Here is a 25,426-nt window from a genome sequence, read left to right on the forward strand (position 1 = left end):
ATATGAGAACTGTTCATTGCATACTTTCCCCCATTGTTGTCATCTAGATCACTTACTTAAAACTACCAGTACCTGCTATTAAAATAATTCTGTATTTATTATCAATTTTGACCTTCTAATCAACTTCATGTATCATAAAATTATTTATAATAACCTACGTGGCCACATTTTACTGTGTTTCTACTAACACAGTAAATCAATCTAAGTATACTGTCAAACAAGTTCCATTTTTCTGCGTGGACACATTCTACGCGCTGGCAGTATATAGAACATCTCCAAACAAAAAGATGGAAACCTGACTGTATCTAGTGTGTCTCCACACAAAAAAGCTAAACCTGATACACAGTTTGGTTACCTGTTTTAACAATTTTAATGTAGGTGTCGGAGATGCAGGATAGCTTTAATTTTATCCGATTCCACAGCATCAATTTTGCCTTCTAGGCTGTTGTATGAGATAAGTTTATCATATACGAAGATGATCAGAAGATCAAAACTGGTAGTAAATAAAGAACTATTTTAACAGCAGCTCTTGGCAGTTTTAAAATGACTCTTTATCCAAATACTTAAGAGCCAAGCACAAAATATATTCTGCAGTTTGGTTGTGATTTGTCGAAGCCAATATATGTGAATACAAAATAAAATTTGCGGTAACAAATTGATCTGTAGTATAGTGTGAGGTCTATATTTGCTACATATTTAATTACCTTCCTGCTAGAGGTAACTAAAACTACAAGGTAAATTCAGAAAAGCTGTATTATGTAATATACGTACCATTGACAAGTGTTTTGGTACAAATTATGTACTAACATCATAATATGTCAACCACGAAAAAGGCAACGAGACCACTATATAACTTTTCCCAAATTTTTGTTCTATGACAGTATAAAATGAACAATTTCATATAAAATGGAACATTTAAGCAAATTGCTGAAATTTTCTGAATTAATCTTCGAAATTTTAAATCCTAAATCTTGTAAGCCTTATTATGAAAGTGTATTTTGGAAAGTTTGGTACTAGTTGTGGTAACTAGTAATATTACACACTCTTCATAACAATAATACACACACACACACACACACACACACACACACACACACACACACACACTCCACACCCTCACACCAATTCCCCAAGACTGAAGCCATAATTGTTTTGAAATGAGTTTTTGTGTAAAGAAAAGACAGAATTGGATGAATACCATATCTAACTTAAATTTTTTTGTTTGTGTCTCTGTTTAATAGCTGTTTTCTGGAAATATTTCATGTTTTTCCTTGATATTTTTCTATTAGTATTGGAAATAGTACAGGAAACTTCTATTGTCAGCTTGGGCAGAATACAGGTTGATTTGGCTCGTTTGGTCCCTCTCCATAGTATACATGAAGTCAAAGATTTAAATAAATGTAGATAATTATAATAAACAGATGTTAGACTTAGTGTTAATTTAATATATGAATAGTGTAACAAACAGAGAGAGAGAGAGAGAGAGAGAGAGAGAGGAGGAGGAGGAGGAGGAGGAGGAGAACTACTACCATCAATAAATTAGAAAATGACCCCAAAGGAGCTGCTAAAATCAGAGTTACCATATGACAAAGAACTTTTTGCTTATTTTATTCCATATGACACTATTGAGGGTTTCTATATTAACCTAATGTATTTTCATATACTATTATGATCTGGAATCATATTACACTGCCTGTTCTTTGCACACTGAGTATTTTTCAGTGATGAAAATTGTTTCAGGTGTGAAATTCAGACAGGCATAAAGTACAGTCACAGCATTATACCAGGTGTACCGATACGAAATGAGCATTTTTTTGTGAAAATTAAACACTAATTTTGAATTGAAAAGTAAAAACATTTTATTTAAAGTACTGACCATTGCTTTCTATACATTTTGACCACCTTTCTGGCAATTTGTGGACACCACACCTATATAAATGTTCATCTTTTGAAGAAAACCAATCAGACGCCCAATTTTCGACTTCTTCGTAGGAATCGAAGTGTTCCTCAGCCAATGCGTATCCCATTGATGAAAACAAATGGTAGTCAGAAGGTGCCAAGTCTGGTGAATACAGCTGGGGAGGTAGCAGCTCCCAGCCAAGTGTTTTGATTGTATCCTGAACCAGTTTTGCTTTGTGTGCAGGTGCATTGTTGTGCAAAAAAATTACTTTGCCATGTCTTCTGGCCCATTCTGGTCTTTTTTCGATCAATGCCTAGTTCAAATTTATCATTTGTTGTCTGTAGTGATTAGTATTCATAGTTTCACCGCGTTTTAAAAGCTCATGATACACCACACCTTTCTGATCCCACCAAACACAGAGCATTGTCTTCTCGCCGAATCGATATGGTTTTGCAGTCGATGTTGATGGTTGTCCCAGATTAACCCATGATTTTTCCCATTTAGGATTCTTAAAATAAATCCATTTTTCATCGCCAATAACAGTTTGATGCAGAATTGATTCTCTTTCATGTCTTTGTCACAAAATTTGACAAATGGTTTTTCAGTTTTCCATCTGTCTTTCATTCAGTTCATGTGGCTCGCATTTTCCACACTTTTGGATCTTTCCCATAGCTTTCAAATGGTCAGAAATTGTTTGTTGTGCAAAATTTAGCATTGTTGCCATTTGCTTATTACTCAAAGTATCATCTTCATCAAATACTGCTTGCAATTCGGCATCTTTGAACTTTTTGGTGGTCTTCCATGTTCTTCATTTCTTACATCAAAATCATTATTTCTGAACCGTTGAAACCACCTTTTGCATGTTGCTTCTGATAGAGCATGATCACCATATGCCTCAACAAGCATTCGATGCGACTCTGCAGCCCTTTTTCTCAAATGAAAACAAAATATTAATGCTTTCCGCAAATCATCACTTTCTGGTACAAAATTTGACATTGTTAACACGATGAAACCATAGATGTTGTTTGTTCCATGACTTGATGTATAGTAAATATCTTTGACAGATGTCATACCAACCAAACAAAAAAAAAATTAAGGCTCGTTCACAACAAATGTTCCCTATGGACACATTTGTATCTTAACACTCATTTCATACCGGTACACCTGGTAGTTCAGTGATCATTATGAAAGGCAGGCTGAAAGCAGTGTATTGAAGAGGAAATGATTTTTCCTTGTTTTATTCCATTGTAATTTATCTGGTTATAATGTGCATTGGGCATCAACAGAAAAACAAGTTAAGTAGTGTTTCGTTAGCAGGCAGGGAAAAAATTTTTGTCACATCATTTATAACATTTAACATAAGAGAAGATTTACTTGACACAAGAATTAGGGTACCCTGAAACTGATATTGCTGGTCCTAGAGATTGAACCATGCACGTGTCACTGTATGTTTGTTTTCTTGCATGTAGCAAACCTCACATTTTACAAAACCTGATGGGCACACCTAGACATAATACTTTTCTCTTTTTTTCCAATACCAAAATTAGTTTTACTAAAATATCATTTTGGAACCTTAAATGAGACTAAGAAAAATGCACTGAACAGACCATTATCATTCAGAAATGCATTGTGTGAATGCAAATGAGAGGTGGCTGAGGGGCAGAATTATCTGTTACCAACAGCAAAGCATATATTGGATGAAACACACTTGAAAAAAATTTGTAAACATAAAAAAATACACTTTATTTTGAAAATTGATTGTTTCTTGTATATACCTTTCATGCTCTAATGAATATGTTAGTTGATCTGGAACTGCAAACATATTTTATTGAAGTGAAGTTATTCATTGTGATGCAGTAATGTCAACATAGTGAAACATACAGTTTATGTATCTTGCAGATGCTGAGCTGTGTCACCAGATCACACATAGTCTTGCAGAACGAAAAATGGCTCTTCGTGGTATAGATCTGATGAGGCGTGCTATAAGAAAAATACAGTTGTTTGATTCACAGCTGACTTCAGTACATGCTGATCTTTGTCAGTTGTGTCTTCTTGCCAAGTGTTTTAAACCAGCATTAGAGTTCCTTAACACAGATATCACCAACATTAGTCGTGAGGTAAGTCATATAACTAAAACCACCTTCTGTGTAATTTTAACCACACTGATTAATTTGTTCTATATTGCATTTGGCTAATTATTCATTTGTAACATTGTGAAATCATTATCACTCAAGATGCGAGTCAGCAAAAGTAAGACATGAATTACGAAAAGTATAATACCCCGAGACAATACACATAGGAAGATGTGAAACTCGGAAGTAAAGATTGCATTGGATTAGCAATTTAAATAAAATTCGTACAGCTAAATAAAAAATAATGTGTTAATTAATAACAGTTATAAAACAAGTTTATAAAACTACATGTTGTTAAAAGATCCAAGAAACAGCACAAAAGGTCAGAGGTGATGCATCTGTGTCACAAAAATATCCATCAGAAGTGAAATGGCCAGTATTAAAAACTGATGGCCTGAACCTAAGGCATCTATCACTAATGCCCCAGGTTGATGAAATCTTCTCAGTTTATTAGCTGAGTGGTGGTGTCATCTTTTTGCAGTGTTTTGATGAGTTTCCTACTTGCATTTTCAGGCAAAATATCAGGTTTATGTCTTATCTGATCCTTTATAGCTGCTGAACCGCAGATTCCTCTACCAAGGTCCCAACAGTTGGGCCAATCATGTTCCTCCAGGAGTTATGTCACAGCTAGTGGTGTCCTGTCCCCTCCTCATAGGTTGGATGGGGTGTCCAGGTGATGAGTCCTGGTGCTGCCTGTCTATTCCGCCTGCTGTTGCCACCGCTTTCACATAAGTGTGTTCCTGGCATACAGAATGTACATAAGGTCCGAGAACATTTCAATTATTTATTACACAATAACTAAACATTGTACAGATCTCACACATATTGCAGTTTGAAGAGAAACTCTGAAAGTTTTTTTACAAACATTCAATATGCGAACCATGAGTGACCGGCAGACGTCAGTATGGTAATCGAATTCTTGCCATACCTGTTCCAGCAGGGCATGGTCAACTGTGGCAGTTGCTTCCCATATTCTCTCCCAGAGCTCTGTTACATCACATGGTAGAGGCAGTACATACACAGATCATTAATGTGTCCCCACAGAAAAGAGTCACATGGAGTGAGATCTGGTGATCATGGAGGCCATTTCATGAAACAGCTGTCCCCTTCTGTAGCCCGGCCGATCCATTGATGCACCAGCTTCGTGTTCAGGTACCCACCAACTTCGTAATGAAAATGTCAAAGGACTTTCCACGCTGTCATTGGAGCCATTTCAAGTCCATGGGTTGCATGACACACCAGTTTCTGTGGTCTCCTTATGGATGTCTCTCGTACACACTCCACATTCACTTCACTCACACTGGGACATCTGCTTCTCTTTGCCGGGCTCAAGCAACCTGTAGTAACGAATTTGTTGTGCCAGTGGTAAATGGCCTTACTTGTTGGTGGCTTCTTACTGTACTTTGTTCTAAACATCCGTTGAACAGCTGTAGCGTACTTGTTTTTGGCAAACGCCAACACACAGAAAGCTCGCTCCGCACCTGAACTCGCCATGTTTGTAAGTAGCACTGACTATCGGCAAATTACCAAACTACGCTGTAGTGGTATACATGAAAAAAACTTTCAGGGTTTCTCTTCAAAGTGACATATGTATGATATCCCCCCCATGAACCATGGACCTTGCCGTTGGTGGGGAGGCTTGCATGCCTCAGCGATACAAATAGCCGTACCGTAGGTGCAACCACAACGGAGGGGTATCTGTTGAGAGGCCAGACAAACGTGTGGTTCCTGAAGAGGGGCAGCAGCCTTTTCAGTAGTTGCAAGGGCAACAGTCTGGATGATTGACTGATCTGGCCTTGTAACAATAACCAAAACGGCCTTGCTGTGCTGGTACTGCGAACGGCTGAAAGCAAGGGGAAACTACAGCCGTAATTTTTCCCGAGGGCATGCAGCTTTACTGTATGATTAAATGATGATGGCGTCCTCTTGGGTAAAATATTCCGGAGGTAAAATAGTCCCCCATTCGGATCTCCGGGCGGGGACTACTCAAGAGGATGTCGTTATCAGGAGAAAGAAAACTGGCGTTCTACGGATCGGAGCGTGGAATGCCAGATCCCTTAATCGGGCAGGTAGGTTAGAAAATTTAAAAAGGGAAATGGATAGGTTGAAGTTAGATATAGTGGGAATTAGTGAAGTTCGGTGGCAGGAGGAACAAGACTTCTGGTCAGGTGACTACAGGGTTATAAACACAAAATCAAATAGGGGTAATGCAGGAGTAGGTTTAATAATGAATAGGAAAATAGGAATGCGGGTAAGCTACTACAAACAGCATAGTGAACGCATTATTGTGGCCAAGATAGACACGAAGCCCACACCTACTACAGTAGTACAAGTTTATATGCCAACTAGCTCTGCAGATGACGAAGAAATTGAAGAAATGTATGATGAAATAAAAGAAATTATTCAGATTGTGAAGGGAGACGAAAATTTAATAGTCATGGGCGACTGGAATTCGAGTGTAGGAAAAGGGAGAGAAGGAAACGTAGTAGGTGAATATGGATTGGGGGACAGAAATGAAAGAGGAAGTCGCCTGGTAGAATTTTGCACAGAGCACAACATAATCATAACTAACACTTGGTTTAAGAATCATGAAAGAAGGTTGTATATATGGAAGAACCCTGGAGATACTAAAAGGTATCAGATAGATTATATAATGGTAAGACAGAGATTTAGGAACCAGGTTTTAAATTGTAAGACATTTCCAGGGGCAGATGTGGACTCTGACCACAATCTATTGGTTATGACCTGTAGATTAAAACTGAAGAAACTGCAAAAAGGTGGGAATTTAAGGAGATGGGACCTGGATAAACTAAAAGAACCAGAGGTTGTACAGAGATTCAGGGAGAGCATAAGGGAGCAATTGACGGGAATGGGGGAAATAAATACAGTAGAAGAAGAATGGGTAGCTTTGAGGGATGAAGTAGTGAAGGCAGCAGAGGATCAAGTAGGTAAAAAGACGAGGGCTAGTAGAAATCCTTGGGTAACAGAAGAAATATTGAATTTAATTGATGAAAGGAGAAAATATAAAAATGCAGTAAGTGAAACAGGCAAAAAGGAATACAAACGTCTCAAAAATGAGATCGACAGGAAGTGCAAAATGGCTAAGCAGGGATGGCTAGAGGACAAATGTAAGGATGTAGAGGCCTATCTCACTAGGGGTAAGATAGATACTGCCTACAGGAAAATTAAAGAGACCTTTGGAGATAAGAGAACGACTTGTATGAATATCAAGAGCTCAGATGGAATCCCAGTTCTAAGCAAAGAAGGGAAAGCAGAAAGGTGGAAAGAGTATATAGAGGGTCTATACAAGGGCGATGTACTTGAGGACAATATTATGGAAATGGAAGAGGATGTAGATGAAGATGAAATGGGAGATACGATACTGCGTGAAGAGTTTGACAGAGCACTGAAAGATCTGAGTCGAAACAAGGCCCCCGGAGTAGACAATATTCCATTGGAACTACTGACGGCCGTGGGAGAGCCAGTCCTGACAAAACTCTACCATCTGGTGAGCAAGATGTATGAAACAGGCGAAATACCCTCAGACTTCAAGAAGAATATAATAATTCCAATCCCAAAGAAAGCAGGTGTTGACAGATGTGAAAATTACCGAACTATCAGCTTAATAAGTCACAGCTGCAAAATACTAACACGAATTCTTTACAGACGAATGGAAAAACTAGTAGAAGCCAACCTCGGGGAAGATCAGTTTGGATTCCGTAGAAACACTGGAACACGTGAGGCAATACTGACCTTACGACTTATCTTAGAAGAAAGATTAAGGAAAGGCAAACCTACGTTTCTAGCATTTGTAGACTTAGAGAAAGCTTTTGACAATGTTGACTGGAATACTCTGTTTCAAATTCTAAAGGTGGCAGGGGTAAAATACAGGGAGCGAAAGGCTATTTACAATTTGTACAGAAACCAAATGGCAGTTACAAGAGTCGAGGGACATGAAAGGGAAGCAGTGGTTGGGAAGGGAGTAAGACAGGGTTGTAGCCTCTCCCCGATGTTGTTCAATCTGTATATTGAGCAAGCAGTAAAGGAAACAAAAGAAAAATTCGGGGTAGGCATTAAAATTCATGGAGAAGAAATAAAAACTTTGAGGTTCACCGATGACATTGTAATTCTGTCAGAGACAGCAAAGGACTTGGAAGAGCAGTTGAATGGAATGGACAGTGTCTTGAAAGGAGGATATAAGATGAACATCAACAAAAGCAAAACAAGGATAATGGAATGTAGTCTAATTAAGTCGGGTGATGCTGAGGGAATTAGATTAGGAAATGAGGCACTTAAAGTAGTAAAGGAGTTTTGCTATTTGGGGAGCAAAATAACTGATGATGGTCGAAGTAGAGAGGATATAAAATGTAGGCTGGCAGTGGCAAGGAAAGCGTTTCTGAAGAAGAGAAATTTGTTAACATCCAGTATTGATTTAAGTGACAGGAAGTCATTTCTGAAAGTATTCGTATGGAGTGTAGCCATGTATGGAAGTGAAACATGGACGATAAATAGTTTGGACAAGAAGAGAATAGAAGCTTTCGAAATGTGGTGCTACAGAAGAATGCTGAAGATTAGATGGGTATATCACATAACTAATGAGGAGGTATTGAATAGGATTGGGGAGGAGCGAAGTTTGTGGCACAACTTGACCAGAAGAAGGGATCGGTTGGTAGGACATGTTCTGAGGCATCAAGGGATCACCAATTTAGTATTGGAGGGCAGCGTGGAGGGTAAAAATCGTAGAGGGAGACCAAGAGATGAATACACTAAGCAGATTCAGAAGGATGTAGGTTGCAGTAGGTACTGGGAGATGAAAAAGCTTGCACAGGATAGAGTAGCATGGAGAGCTGCATCAAACCAGTCCCAGGACTGAAGACCACAACAACAACACAACAACAACATGTATGATATCTGTACAATGTTTGGTTCTTGTGCAATAAATAATTGAAAGTGTTCCCGGACTTTATGTACACCCAGTATTTTTGCTAACATCACATCCAAAGCAGAGTTTAGTTGGAAACTGTTGTCCCTGTAGGTAAGCTTGAAATATACTCTTTAAATTCCACAGCCTCTTTGATGACTGAATCTCAGAACCCACTGGCATGGTTCAGCACCTCTGTCTGTTCAATAACAAACATATGCCTTTCACTGATGCTTTGCTCTGCCACTACAGACTTGTTGGTTTGGTTGAGGTGAATGTTCTTCACACATCTGAACAGCTCTATGAGATGCATCGCTGCTTCAGACTAATGTATTGCATCCCACACTTGCAACCAGTCCTATAGATACTGGATGCCCAAGCCCTAGTTGGTGTTTGACTGACCCAAGCATGTTTGTAATTTTAACCACTTAGTAGAAAATGGTTTCTATGTTGTGCTCCTCCATTATTCTGGCTATCTTTGCAGAGGGCAGCCCTGCATATGAGAGGAATGCCTGGCATTTGGTTTCTTTTTCTTCTTCTTCTTCTTCTTCTTCTTCTTCCTTGGCCTTTCTTGTGAGAGGTTTCCTGCTTATGTTTTAACAACTCAGTACTCTGTCTCTTTTTTTCTCTCATATCTCACATACTCTGTATACGAAGTGGTGAGCACAGATTTGCATTGTGCATTCCTGTAGAAGGAATGTGCATCAGAATTCTCATTTATCAGAATGTCTGGGAGCGGTAGGCAGCCATTTTCTTCAGTTTCTGTGGGGTACGTAACATTGTCATGTATGCTGTTAAGCTATCACAGGAATTCTTCCAGGTATCTTTAATCATGGGGCCAAACCACAAATGTGTCATCCACATATCTGTCGAATGCCTTTGATATAAGGAATGTGGTTTTGAGAGCTGTTTCCTTGAAGTGTTCTATATGCAGTTTAGTGATGCGAGTGCTAGAGAGAATCTCCTGGTGACTCCATCTGTCTGTTTATAGAACCTTCCACCACATTGGAAGTGGGTGGTGGGGGTATCAGTGAGTTATGTGGAAACAGTTTCACCATGTTGCTGTCAGTGTGACTCTAGTGATACCATGAAATCTTCACGTATTACCTGTATGAAGAGAGATGTGATGTTTAAACTGACTAGATCACTCTTTTTCCAGGCATACCGTTAGAAGCACTTCTGCAGCCTCTGTTGAGTTTTTGATATGGTATGGACTGTGGCCCATGAGAGGTTTTAGTAACTGTGCCAGTTGCTTGGCTGTGCCATATGTTGATGAATTTATATTGTTCACCATCAGATGTAATGAAACTCCATCTTCTCTTTGTGTATTCCTGGAAGGTCATAAAGCTGTGGTGGTACCATTGCTCTAGCGCACAGCATCCTGGCTATATCCATGTCAAGTCTTGAGTTATTTAGGATTGTAATGGTCTTCCTTTACGCAGCTGGTGTAGGACCCTTCTTCACTTGCATGTATGCCGGATCCTGTAGTAGTATTTCAGTCTTCAGCCAATAGTCATCTGATTGCAACATCGCATTACCCTTGTCAGCTGCTAGGATGACAGTGCCATTGTCTTCATGGAGGACATGTATATCCCTATATTCTGCAACCAAGACATTAACTTTCAGCATTGTGGCTTTCTTAGGGACTCTGCAAGTATCCATCTCAGCTCTTTTTCGATATCAGAGGGAACCCCATGGATGGTTTGTTTGATGCTGCAGATTATCTCAATATTAGATAGTGTTCTTGATACTTGTGCAAAATTCAAACTTTTGTGACAGCACAGAAGCTGTTACCTTATCCAATTCCTTTCCAGTTAAACTGGTGGTAGTCCTTGAATCACAGTGTCGAAGTCCTCTGGAAACTAGTGAAACATGAGCATTGTTTTACAGTAGCTTTCTGCTTTCAGACAGAGTGTATATGCCCCAGGAACAACCAATAAATCCCAGAAAAACCTGTAAATTTTTTATCTGGCAGAAAACCAGGAAAAACCTGGGAATTTTTCATTGTTTTAGTTTTCAGTGAAATTTTTATAACTTTGACTCGTAAGAACTGATACTCTAACAAAGAATATTACTGTTTCTTGCTACTGCAGAATAATACTGCAGCAATAAAACATAAATGAGAGAAAAAAATAAAGCTTAGATTGCTAAGGAAATGTGCCATTTACGACAACAAAACACACTGCACACAAAAGTGTCTGCCAACAACAAAATGTGTCAAAGGCTTTAAGATGAAGGCTATGTTCATAACAACAAACTACTTCTAATGAGTGTGGTGTCACAACTATTTACATTAGGTTTGTTTGAATAGTTGCCAGTGGGCTCATGTGCAAGCACAGTTCATTCGCGTATGATCAGTACTTTCTCCCACTTCTGGCTGTTAGATGTGTCAGCAGTAGTAACAAGCAGGCAGATGCTAGGCGGAAAAATTTTTCTGGTGCGCCCAAGCTACCAGATTCATGCATATGCAGAGCAGTCTACGCTGTTGTGAGGAGTGGGTAGTCTCTATGCGACCTATGTTTATGTTTAATGACTTTGCTGTTTTCTCTTCATTTACAACTCACCTCCAAATCGAAACAAAGTTGGTCCATTGTAATATGAGACACAATTTAGGTCGCATGAATGACGATACAGCTACAGTAGTTTGGTTCGAGTCGTAAGCTTAGCAGTTAAGCTTTATCGGGTAGCCATTGCTATGCGTCAGGCGCTCTGTCCGTATTTATACTGGTAGCCTTCCTTTTTCACATGCTTCGTCTGGTTTGAATTGACTGCTTATTTTTCTTTGATCTGATAAGTACCGTTCTCTTTGTTATAGGTGTTTGTCACTCCAAGCTGAAAATGCATTACTGTACTGTGTCATGCATTGTTTGTCGATTCTGATAATCTGTGTTTACAACCTGTCGCCGCTCGTGGCATGGCTTGCTTTTGTGCACGCTACCGCCGCTTACAATTAAAAAACAAAAGAGAGGAATCGTGTCATTAGTGAAACAATGGCAAGAGACCGCTATTTGTTGTGACTTACACTCCTGCTTTCTTCGATAATTATCAGCAAGAACCAAATAATAGACTGTAGATGATGGAAGATGTTCTGAACGAGAATTTAGCAAAAATTTTTCACCATTTGAAAATCTTTGCAGACGCCTCTTTAGTACATTACATTCTGCACAGAAATTAGAGTCATGTTAGATTTAAAAATCTAGTCAATTGCCGTGCTTCATTTCTGACTGTACCACTATTAGGCATAAGAATAATACAAATATAAACATGACATGATAGGTATATTCTTCCGCGTTTGCTGTTGACTCACTCTAGTTTCGTAGTTTATTAGGCAGACAGGATTTCAATGAGATAGCAGCAAACACGAAACAATACATGGCAAAATGTTTATATTCGTATTATTCTTATGGTGAAGAGCACACTGCATGTGACTCACAATACATAAAAGTTCCTATTAGCAACCATCTCTTCTCACAGGTAGGAAAAAATTCAGAACGTAGAGTTGGCCATATTGACAAACATCCCAAACAGTCTTGCCAGTCGGATTTTCGTAGTACATTGAAATGCTGCTACATTCGAAGATGAACAATACGGAATTTGTATTTACTTCGTTGGATAATGTATGAAAATGCAGTGGTCAAAACTCGGGGCAGAGAAAAAAGCTCATCTTCAACCTTTTTTTAAAATTTATTTACTGACGCAGAGGTTTTGGCGCCTTTGTGTCTGCAAAGCATGCCTGTGTAGTGCTGCATATATTCGATAGCAGAACTTAGTTGTGACGGCACCTAACAACATTTTTCAGAACTTCCGCTTACTTTGCACTCGATTCTAAGCCGCAGGCAGTTTTTTGGATTACAAAATGCGGAAAAAAAGCGCGGCTTAGATTCGAGTAAATACGGTAGCTATTTTTATGTAGGTGATAAAGTCTTTGGAATCTGTGACCAGTTCCACACACTGCCTTGGAAATTAGCTAAGAAAAAATTCTCAATTAAAAGACAGACCATCCAAAGGGAAATAGCTGTAGCCTCTGGCCCAGTGTCAGGACCTGTGCCCATGGGGTGCAGTGCAGATGTGGTACCACTAAAGTATTTGTAGAGTGAGTGCAGATCCTGGATATGAATCAGCCAGACCTTCCCACTGTCAAATCCCATGTTTGAAGCAATTTCTTTTGTAAACCATGGTACTTGTATGAGGGTGATTTGATAAGTCTGGTAGAAAAGCAAGAAAAAAATGTTTGTTTCATAAACAACTCACTTTATTACACAACATAGTTTCCTCCGAGAGAGCGATCCACCACCTTCTTTATCCTGTTGGAAAAATATATTCTGTCAAACTCTGCAAAATACTCGTTGACTGTAACTGTCACTTCCTCATTATATGAAAATTTTTTCCAAGCAAGCCAAACTTCCAAGATGGGTAACAGGCAGAAGTCACTTGGGACGGAGTCTGGTCAATAGGCTGGATGAGGAACCAATTCAAAGCCCAATTGATGCACTTTTTGCATTACTATCACTGATGTGTGGAAAAGTGCATTATCCTAGTGAAAGAGTACTTTTTTGCATACCAGCCTTGAGTCTTTTTTCAGCCTATGTAAGTTTCATACAATCCAGCAATGAAGCATAATAGGATCCAGTTAATATTCTGCCTTTTCCAAGTAATCTTTGAGAATTATTCCTTGGGAATCCCAAAAAATAGTAGCCATCACCTTGCCAATTGACAAAATAGTCATTGTCTTCTTTGGTGCATTTTCACCAGCCTCTGTCCATTGTTTTGACTGCAATTTTGACTTTCGTGTGAAGTGATGGATCCAGGTTTCATCAACAGTCTCAAGTTGGCATGAAATGTCTTGCAGGTTGCGGGTAAACATGCCAGGCATTGTGTTGGAATGTTGTGCCATATGCACTTTTGGTCAACTGTGAGCTATCCACCTTGTATACAGCTTCTTCATAGCCAATTCTCTATGCAGGATATTATAAACTCACTCACTTGAGATGCCTTCAGTCTCGGCAATCTCATAGATTTTTATTCAGCAGCCATGCATTACATGTGATGGATTTTATCAATGGTTTCCTTTATGGCAATCTCACTTGGGTCCCTGTAGCATACTTCATCTTTGCTGCAGATCCGACCACATTTAAATTCATTATTTCAGAAGTAAATGGTCTCCATTGATGGTGCAAAGCCCATATGAACTTCATTCAATTTAGTTTTAATTTATGCGTTAGCCCAACCTATTAAATGAAAATGTTTAATTACAGCATGAAACTCGGGTTTTCTCCATTTTCATGCTCAGTTGACACACTGATCAATTCAGACTGACTGTCAACAATGACCTGTATGCTGTACATTGTTGACATTCTGTACACAATCCTTGGCATAATCAAGTTTACCAGCCCTGAAGACACAACAAAAAAGTTCTATTCTCTCGTGGAATTTTACCACACTTATCAAACTACACTTGAATGAGTCAGTGGAAAGGATGCTCGTCCATTAACTTTACCACACATTTTCTTTGTAAGCGTATACCCATTACTCTGATATAAGGGATCGGTAGTCCACAGGGAGCTTAATGGTTAAACACCAAGCAGTCTGCCAATGGCCACTTCATCTCCCCCCAAAGAGATATCTCACTCTAGCAAATGCTGGAACCTCACGACTCCTCTAGTATTTATCCACAACCCCACTGTACTCATGTTGGGGAGATTTCTGACTGTACTTGATGAGTCATCGTAGAGTAAGCTTGTACTGCGCTGTTACCACACATCTTTGCTATGAATCCAACTCATTGCCCGCATTTTGGGATTTTATAATAGAAAGACAGCAAAGGGTGTGAAAGCTGTAAAGTCAGTCAAGGAACTCTGTTATGTCTCAGAATGGTGCATGGTTCACACTTTCTGGAAAGTCATGGAATTTTATGAAGGTCAGAAAGTCAGGGAACACTTTCAAAAATGGTGAGAGTCAGGGAAAACAGTATTTTTTTTTAAATGGATGTCTGCACTCTTTTAAATTCAGGTATGGTAAGAACTGTTAATAGATCTGCTGTATCGTATGAAAACTCATTCTTATAATCAAGTATACCAAGTGTAGAAATATTAAACCACAATTTGGTTGCAATAATTATACATCTGTCGCTTGAAACTGATAAACAATATTTTATTCAAAATAATCTCCATTGCTATATATACACTTCTCCCCCCTCTACGACAGGCTGTGAATGCCATGCAAAAAAACAGCACTTCTTTTGAAGTGAACCAGTCAGCTGAGCCATTTTCGTACATTTTCATGCGAATCGAAGCATTGTTCAGTGAGAGCATGTTCCAGTGATGCAAATAGATGATAATTGGACAGAGCCAAGTGTGGAGAACAAGCTGCATGCCCTAATATTTCCCAGCCGAACACCTCGATCATTTCCCTGACACATTTTGCTGTATGTGATGGGGCGTTTTGCTGTATGTGATGGGGCGTTATCATGGAGAAATATGAATTTGTGTTTCCTTTTTCCACATTCTGGTTGTTTTTCACATAATGCTTGATTTAAATAGATCATTTGCCGTTTGTTAGCGATCAGTGTTAATGGTTTTGCCAGGTTTTAGCAGCTCATAATAGATGACACCCTTCTGATCCTACCAAACACAGAGCATTGTCTTCTTTCCAAAGCGTTTTGGTCTTGCTGTGGATGTCGATTGTTTTCCTGGATTCACCGTTGATTTATGACACTTACAATTCTCAAAATATATCCATTTTTTATCACCTGTCACTATTCGATGGAGAAAAGGCTGTCTTTTGTATCTGGCGAGCAGCATTTCACAGGTGGTCTTTTGATTTGCTTGTTGTCTTTCATTCAGTTCATGCAGAACCCATGTTCATACTTTCTGCACCTTTTCCATAGTTCTCAACTGCAGAGACCGGCTTTCTGCATCACGTTCAATTGTTCCACGAGTTCCTGTTGAGTTTGAGTATCATTTTTATCCAATAAGGCCTGAAATTCATTGTCTTCAAACTTTTTCGGTGGTGTCCTGCACTCGTCATTTGTCATGTCAAAATCACCACTTCTGAATTTTTCAAAGCACTTGAAATACTTGTATTTTCCCAAGAGCATGGTCGCCAAAACTTTTTGACAAGCATTCGATGCGAATCTGCAGCAGTTTGCATCAAATCATAACAGAAAACAAATACTGTTCGCAAATTGTAGTTTGTAGGCACAGAACTTGACACATTTATAGATTTGAAACATATTTGAAACAGTAACTTGGGTTACTGTGCATTGACATTCATCGTCAGCCATTACAGGAAGCAGATTGCTCTGTAGACATGGTCTTACGGGCTCTACACTGACGGCTAGCACCATCTAGAGGAAAATTCCGGTTTCATACCTCTACACCTGGTACTTCTCTAATCTGATAAGAAGTTCCGGTTATAATAAAAAATATTCCACAAGTGTGTTACAAAAATGGATGATGTTTTGTGAAATAAATATTATATTTTCAGTCACTCGCCTGTATTGATAGAGTTTTGAGAATTTTGGATCAAAAGAAGTCATTTATTGATTCAAGGAAAAAGTTAAATACCAAGCCCTTGAGAAATATTTCTGCACTAATGGAAAAATTTGCATTAAATGTAAACTGGCAGTTTTCAAATCTATTTCTCTAGATGTGTACCATTTTTAAGAAAGTTTCAGCTTCTCATCAACTTGCTTATTACTAGATTTTAAATTTGCAAATTGTTGTATATAAATTGTTGGCTACATTTAGTAAGGATGACAGAATACCAACCACAGCATCTGATGGCTTCTACTTGAACTTAAAATATAAGGACAACTTGTGTATATTTCAAAGGCAAAAAGTTTCGTAAAGAAATTGAAGCAAATGATTCTTATGTTCAAAAGTTCATATTAGAGTATGAAAGCATACTTTAATCTACATCTACATCGATACCCTGCAAATCACATTTAAGTGCTTGGCAGAGGGCTCATCGAACCAACTTCACAATTATCTATTATTCCAATCTCGTACAGCATGCGTAAAGAACGAACACCCATATCTTTCTATTCGAGCTCTGATTTCCCTTATTTTATCATGGTGATCATATCTCCCTATGTAGGTTGGTGTCAACAAAATATTTTCGCATTCGAAGGAGAAATATGGTGATCGGAATCTCGTGAGAAGATTCCATCGCAGCAAAAAACGCCCTTCTTTTAATGATGTCCAGCCCAAATCCTTTATCATTTCAGTGCCACTCTCTCCCATATTTTGTGATAATACAAAATGTGCTGCCCTTCTTTGAACTATTTCGATGTACTCTGTCAATCCAATCTGGTAAGGATCCCACATCGTGCAGCAGTATTCTAAAAGAGGATGGACAACCATAGTGTAGGCAGTCTCCTTAGTAGATCTGTTACATATTCTAAGCGTCCTGCCAATAAAACGCAGTCTTTGATTAGCCTTCCCCACAACATTTTCTATGTGTTCCTTCCAATTTAAATTGTTCGTAATCGTAATTCATAGGGTTTTAGTTGAATTTTTGGCCTTTAAATTTGACTGTATCGTGTAACCGAAGTGGATGACCTCACACTTTTTGTTATTTAGGGTCGACTGACAATTTTCGCATCATTCAGGTATCTTTTCTAAATTGTTTTGCAATTTGCTTTGATCTTCTGATGACTTTATTAGTCGGTAAACGACAGTGTCATCTGCAAACAACCTAAGATGGCTGCTCAGATTGTCTCCCAAATCGTTTATATAGATAAGGAACAGTAAAGGGCTTATAACGCTACCTTGGGGAACCCCAAAAATCACTTCTGTTTTACTCGATGACTTTCCATCCGTTACTACAAACTGCAACCTCTCTGACAGGAAATCACAAATCCAGTTACGTAACTGAAACGATATTCCTTAAGCACACAATTTCACTACAGGCCGCTTGTATGGTACAGTGTCAAAAGCCTTTCGAAAATCCAGAAATATGGAATCGATCTGAAATCCCTTGTCAATAATACTCAACACTCAATACAAATCAAGAGCTACTTGTATTTCACAAGAACAATGTTTTGTAAACCCATGTTGACTGTGTGTCAGTAGACCGTTTTCTTCGAGGTAAGTCATAATGTTAAAACACAATATAAGTTCCATAACCCTGCTGCGTACCGACGTTAATGAAATGGGCCTGTAATTAAGTGGATTACTCCTACTACCTTTCTTGAATGTTGGTGTGACCTGTGCAGCTTTCCAGTCTTTGGGTACGGGTCTTTCGTCGAGCGAACGGTTGTATATGATTGTTAAGTATGCTGCAAATGGTCAGCTCTGCTTTCATCTTGCAAGCAAGACTGGCAGCCTTTACCACTTCTGTTAGCCGCTTGAAGCCAGAGAGAATCTCTTCTGATCCAAAGTGACACACATCATTGGTACCAATGTGAGCAATCACTTGCAGTTAGCTGCACCCTGTGCTCTTCATGGCATCTCAGAAGACCTGTTCCACATCTGGAATGACTCCACCCTGTATGCAGATGGAGTACACGTTGGTTTTCTTTCCCTTCTTGGCAGCCATGTCTCTAAGGGTCGCCATAACGTACCTAAGGTTGGAGCTCCCAACTATCAATAATCCCACCCTCTGTGATTGTCCAGATCTTGCAGGCTGAGTGGTTTCCTCTGAAAAAGGAGAGGTGACAGCATCTGGCTCAGTGGCAGTGTCAGCCACAGACAGCACCTGGAACCTGTTTGTCAGACTAACCTGGGAGGCCTTACATGCGGCCACTTGGGAAGTCTTTCTCCACCTGCTACGCCCCAGGGCGACCTCCTACTCGACCACAGGTGCGGGGTCAATCTGAGTGCAAGCAGTAACTGGGCTGGCCACTGGTGAGGACCCGATCGGAGGACTAGGATGTGCTGGATGTCTGTTGAATCCCCACGGCTGGTCCACAACAGTGGTGCCCATCCACTGCAGCCTTAAACTGTGTAACCGAAGCCATTACAGCCTGAAGCTGAGAGCGAAGTGTCACCAACTCGGCTCGCATCCCATACAACAATTGCAGTCCCTGTCCATAGTAAAGACTGTGGAAAACTAAACTATGCAGATAAACGGATTATTGGCATGCGTTGCACAACTCTACTGTAGACCCTGATAAAAACGCAGGAACTGAGTTTAATAAATTAGATTTATACGCAGAGATTCAAAAACCTAACTACCGAAGCACTGATGTGAAAGTAAATAGTTCGCCCCTGATTAGGAACTTGTAATATGTCACAAAATCGGTTTACTTTCTACTGCAAAAGAACTGTGGCTATTAGATATTAAATAAACACACAGAAACTCAACAAACTAAACTATTAAAGCACCCAGATGATATTATAAAAATTCGCCCCTGGTTAGGAACTTGTAAAAGTCACAAAATCAATTACTTCCTGCCGCTGCTTGTGTGTCAGTCGGCTGCTGCTGCCTGATTGATTCAGCGGAAGAAGGTTCCTGACAGTTGCAGTGGGCTGGGTACAGCAGCTTTTCGCACCTACATCAACCAGTCATGTAATGCAATTTTCTAAATGTCTCTATGGCAACACCTGGCAGTTGTCACAGGTATATGACTATTGTTTTCACTTGCAGCTGTCAGCAGTACGCAGCTGAAAGCTGGTAACAGCAGTGCTAACTGTCAGGGATCGCCTTACACCAACTCTTCAGAACTAATCAGTAGAGCCAAATGAAATGTTTAACCCAGCAGTGCAGTGAAACCCGATGGTTAAAATATTATCATAAGTGTTTTACACAACGAATAGAATCTGTGAACAAGCCAAATCCCATGATAGCAATATTAGATATTAGTAGCGAAGCATAAGGGGAGTTCTTCTTCAAGACTGGATGACTTTCATTCATGTTTCATTATGAGTGAGTAAAAAAAAAAGTTTCAAGTTATTAAACTGAGTTTGGTCTTTTCGTGCGGTAATGCAACAGGTGAGAGTTGTTTTTCAAGAATTAAAAATGTAATCCATTTCAGTTGATGAAACTGCAACAGCTGCCAGAAATTGATTTATTAATTACTCTGTCACAACTATTTTTGTGACCATGAAGTCACATCTTCTTGTGAAAACTGATGACCTTACAAAGAATAGGAAGTTTACAATTAGAACTAACCTTAACTTGACTGTGTCAAAGTGCTGCATTGGCTTTTACCAGGTGAGGACTATAGACTTTAAAATGAGATTAGATCTCCAAGAGAGAAAATAATAGGTGTCCTCTACCTTCTTGCTTGAAACTGGAATATGAAATACACACCTATCGTGCATAAAATGACAGAAGACAGAGGCAAGACTAACCCCTAGAAAGAAAATGATGGCAAGAAACAAATCCGAAGAAATGGGCAAGAACCTCCCCTGGCCTCCTTACCCCACTAGATCCAGCTTACCAGCAAGTGGAGTGACCAAACCACAGGTGAAACAGCCACGGACCCCGCACAACACTTACGAAGTGCGCAGGTCATGTCCACAGAAGACTTCCCAGGGGCACATGCACAGAACCAGAGGATCAACATTGCAGCCCGGTAGCCCCACATATGCATAGGCCATTGTAGGAACTAAACCCACGTGAGAAATTAACTGCGTTACAGCACAATAAGCTAGGGGAACAGCTGTACAGAAACAAAGTCACTGGAATGAAAAGCAGTATAACTGACAAACAATGTAAAGTACCTTGACACATTGACAGTATCATATGCAATTAGGTTTAAGTGTGAATAATACACCACATTCGTGCAATGTCATAAGAAATAAAATACAAGAGTGAACTGTTTGCAAAATATCTGTAAAAGATCTACCAAACCAAAAAGGCATATCTGTGTTCAACATGGAACCACATCTTAAAACCAACAAAAACTATAGTGACCAGTTTGAAATGTGGTAAAATTGACGAAAAATGTGAGAAACTATGAGACTGTCCTTGCACCCAGCATATTATATTACACTGTGAAATCATAACAGATCAATTGTGCAAAGAGTTAAAAATAACCTGAAAATCAAAAACAAAACATAGTAACCAGTGTACCAGTATAAAAAACAGTGGCTGAAGGACAGCCACTTTAAAAAACCAGATAGGACCTGTATCCTAAAATGGAATACTGTCATATAAAATCAAAAAAGGGGGCAAGCCAGTTGTCCTCGTGTTATAGATGACGGGTGTTTGTGTTGTCCTCATCATTCCACCATCATTCATGAAAAGTGGCGAGATTGGACTGTGTTCAGATTTGGAATGTGTACATGCGCTTATGACAGCGCAGTTGAGCACCCCAAAAACCAATCATCATCATCAAGCAGGAAGATAGGGGACCTCGTGGAGATGTAATCACAATTTAAGGTCCATAATCCTCATCTGGTAATTGGCACTGAAACATGCTGATTACAGTCAAACTAAGGTTAGCTGTAATTGTAAACTTCATATATTTTTTAGGTTCACCGGTTTTGCCTGAATATGAGACTTTAGGGACATGAAACTAGTTTTGACTGAGTGGTTTAATAAATCCGTTTCTGGCAGCTGTTCTGGTTTTATCAATTGAAATAGATTACTGCAGCTGTGTTTGCCCCTCATAGCAAGGGTGTGTAAAAAAATCTAATATACAAATAAAATAAAATAACAAGAAGGGGAAAGCATACCAGTATGGAGATGTTTGGCTTGTCAATAACCTATTTGAACAAAGTGTAGTTGCACAAAGAACAACAGTACCGAGCTGGGCTTGCATTTGGGAGGACAACAGTTGAACCTACATCCCACCATCCTGATTTAGGTTTTTTGCGATTTCCCAAAATCGCTTCAGGCAAATGCCAAGGTGGTTTCTTTGATAAGGCACAGCCTATTTCCTTCCCTAATCCAAGCTTGTGCTCTGTCTCTAGTGACCTCGTTATGGACAGGACATTAAACACTAATCTCCTCCTCCTCCTCCTCCCCCTCCTCCTCCTCAAAGAACAATAGAAAATGTACCACTTGCCCAAGACTATGTTAACCAGTGTGAGAGCTGCCCACAAAAGATTTGAGGAAAACCTCCAAGAGTAAAGAAAAATCAAAAAGAAGATGGGGAAAAAGAAGCAGAAAAGAAGAGGGGGGGGGGGGGGAGGAGCAGAGAAAGGGAAATTATTCTAAGAAATAAAGAAACTTGAAGAGATGAGGAAAGTGAAGAAACTTGATGCTTTGATAGGAGAAGAAAATTTCAAATTAAAAGTTAAAAAACTGGAGAAGGAGAAATGACAATAATGATTCCATCATTCAATTGTGTTTTAATGTTTCAGCCTGCTTTAAAATATTTGCTGCTATAGAGAATATGATTTATTATTACCAGTACTAATTTCTCTATATATAAAAGGCGATGTCCTGACTGACTGACTCCATCGCCCAGGCCAAAACGCTAAGAATAGAAACTTGAAACTTAGAGAAGATGTGGATCGTGTACTGTAAGTGTCATTTAAGAAGGGATTTTTTGAAGTTGCAGCCCTAAAAGGATGTTGAGACAAGATTTTTTTAAAGAAAATATGTTATTATGAAAGCATTTTTAAAGCCAAATCTACGAAATTTTAAATTTGGCTTCTCAGTTATAAATAAAAAAGATATATGTGCACTGTTTTTTGGAAAAGCAACCCCTAAAGGGGTGAAACATTTCATGAAAATATTTCATTGCAAAAGCATTTTTAAAGCTAAATTTTTGAAAATTGGTGTTTGACTTCTCGGTTGGACATGAAAAAATGTGTTTTTCACTTTTTTAAATTTCTTCTCCTAAGGGGGTGAAATAGGATTAAACTCATTCACTGACTCATCGCCAACCAGCCCAAACCACTAAAGATAGAAACTTGAAGTTTGGTGAGGGTGTGGATCTTATACTGTAGGCATCTTTTAAGAAGGGATTGTCTGAAATTCCGCTCCTAAGGGGGGGGGGGGGTGAAATAGGAGATGCTAGGCTTTTTGAAAGTATGTTGCTATTAAGGAAACTTTGAAGCTAGAACTACAAAAACTGGTATTTGGTTTCTCAGTCAGAAAATAAAAAATATATTTTTTGTAAATTCAACCACTAATGGGGTAAAATAGTGGGTGAAAGCTAAAGAACTACCAAAGGATTTTTAAGGCTGCATCTATGACAATTGGTATTTGACTGCTTGGTTAGAAATAAAAAAAAATGTCTTTCAGTGTTTCTGGGAATTCAACTTCTAAGGGAGTAACTACTACAAACAGCATAGTGAACGCATTATTGTGGCCAAGATAGACACGAAGCCCACACCTACTACAGTAGTACAAGTTTATATGCCAACTAGCTCTGCAGATGATGAAGAAATAGATGAAATGTATGACGAGATAAAAGAAATTATTCAGGTAGTGAAGGGAGACGAAAATTTAATAGTCGTGGGTGACTGGAATTCGTCAGTAGGAAAAGGGAGAGAAGGAAACATAGTAGGTGAATATGGATTGGGGGGAAGAAATGAAAGAGGAAGCCGCCTTGTAGAATTTTGCACAGAGCATAACTTAATCATAGCTAACACTTGGTTCAAGAATCATAAAAGAAGGTTGTATACCTGGAAGAATCCTGGTGATACTAAAAGGTATCAGATAGATTATATAATGGTAAGACAGAGATTTAGGAACCAGGTTTTAAACTGTAAGACATTTCCAGGGGCAGATGTGGATTCTGACCACAATCTATTGTTTATGAACTGCAGATTGAAACTGAAGAAACTGCAAAAAGGTGGGAATCTAAGGAGATGGGACCTGGATAAACTGAAAGAACCAGAGGTTGTAGAGAGTTTCAGGGAGAGCATAAGGGAACAATTGACAGGAATGGGGGAAAGAAATACAGTAGAAGAAGAATGGGTAGCTTTGAGGGATGAAGTAGTAAAGGCAGCAGAGGATCAAATAGGTAAAAAGACGAGGGCTGGTAGAAATCCTTGGGCAACAGAAGAAATATTGAATTTAATTGATGAAAGGAGAAAATATAAAAATGCAGTAAATGAAGCAGGCAAAAATGAATACAAACGTCTCAAAAATGAGATCGACAGGAAGTGCAAAATGGCTAAGCAGGGATGGCTGGAGGACAAATGTAAGGATGTAGAGGCTTGTCTCACTAGGGGTAAGATAGATACTGCCTACAGGAAAATTAAAGAGACCTTTGTAGAGAAGAGAACCACTTGTATGAATATCAAGAGCTCAGATGGCAACCCAGTTCTAAGCAAAGAAGGGAAGGCAGAAAGGTGGAAGGAGTATATAGAGGGTTTATACAAGGGCAATGTACTTGAGGACAATATTATGGAAACGGAAGAGGATGTAGATGAAGACGAAATGGGAGATAAGATACTGCGTGAAGAGTTTGACAGAGCACTGAAAGACCTGAGTCTAAACAAGGCCCCGGGAGTAGACAACATTCCATTAGAACTACTGATGGCCTTGGGAGAACCAGTCATGACAAAACTCTACCATCTGGTGAGCAAGATGTATGAGACAGGCGAAATACCCTCAGACTTCAAGAAGAATATAATAATTCCAATCCCAAAGAAAGAAGGTGTTGACAGATGTGAAAATTACCGAACTATCAGTTTAATAAGTCACAGCTGCAAAATACTAATGCGAATTCTTTACAGACGAATGGAAAAACTGGTAGAAGCGGACCTTGGGGAAGATCAGTTTGGATTCCGTAGAAATGTTGGAACACGTGAGGCAATACTAACCTTACGACTTATCTTAGAAGAAAGATTAAGAAAAGGCAAACCTACGTTTCTAGCATTTGTAGACTTAGAGAAAGCTTTTGACAGTGTTAACTGGAATACTCTATTTCAAATTCTGAAGGTGGCAGGTATAAAATACAGGGAGCGAAAGGCTATTTACAATTTGTACAGAAATCAGATGGCAGTTATAAGAGTCGAGGGGCATGAAAGGGAAGCAGTGGTTGGGAAAGGAGTGAGACAGGGTTGTAGCCTCTCCCCGATGTTATTCAGTCTGTATATTGAGCAAGCAGTAAAGGAAACAAAAGAAAAATTCGGAGTAGGTATTAAAATTCATGGAGAAGAAGTAAAAACTTTGAGGTTCGCCGATGACATTGTAATTCTGTCAGAGACAGCAAAGGACTTGGAAGAGCAGTTGAATGGAATGGACAGTGTCTTGAAAGGAGGATATAAGATGAACATCAACAAAAGCAAAACGAGGATAATGGAATGTAGTCAAATTAAATCGGGTGATGCTGAGGGAATTAGATTAGGAAATGAGACACTTAAAGTAGTAAAGGAGTTTTGCTATTTAGGGAGTAAAATAACTGATGATGGTCGAAGTAGAGAGGATATAAAATGTAGACTGGCAATGGCAAGGAAATCGTTTCTGAAGAAGAGAAATTTGTTAACATCGAGTATAGATTTAAGTGTCAGGAAGTCGTTTCTGAAAGTATTTGTTTGGAGTGTAGCCATGTATGGAAGTGAAACATGGACGATAACTAGTTTGGACAAGAAGAGAATAGAAGCTTTCGAAATGTGGTGC

The 25,426-nt window shown here is 39.1% G+C and overlaps 1 protein-coding gene across 1 annotated transcript in view; it reads left to right on the plus strand.

Annotated features, from left to right (window-relative positions):
- LOC124607087 (COP9 signalosome complex subunit 3) overlaps nt 1-25,426 on the plus strand; it is a 136,370-nt gene that overhangs the window by 76,930 nt on the left and 34,014 nt on the right. The window contains exon 3 of the mRNA XM_047139276.1: nt 3,800-4,017. Coding sequence (XP_046995232.1) covers nt 3,800-4,017 — 218 coding nt within the window. The remainder of the gene's footprint in view (nt 1-3,799; nt 4,018-25,426) is intronic.

Source organism: Schistocerca americana, chromosome 3, assembly GCF_021461395.2.
Source record: "Schistocerca americana isolate TAMUIC-IGC-003095 chromosome 3, iqSchAmer2.1, whole genome shotgun sequence".
Lineage (NCBI taxonomy): Eukaryota > Metazoa > Arthropoda > Insecta > Orthoptera > Acrididae > Schistocerca > Schistocerca americana.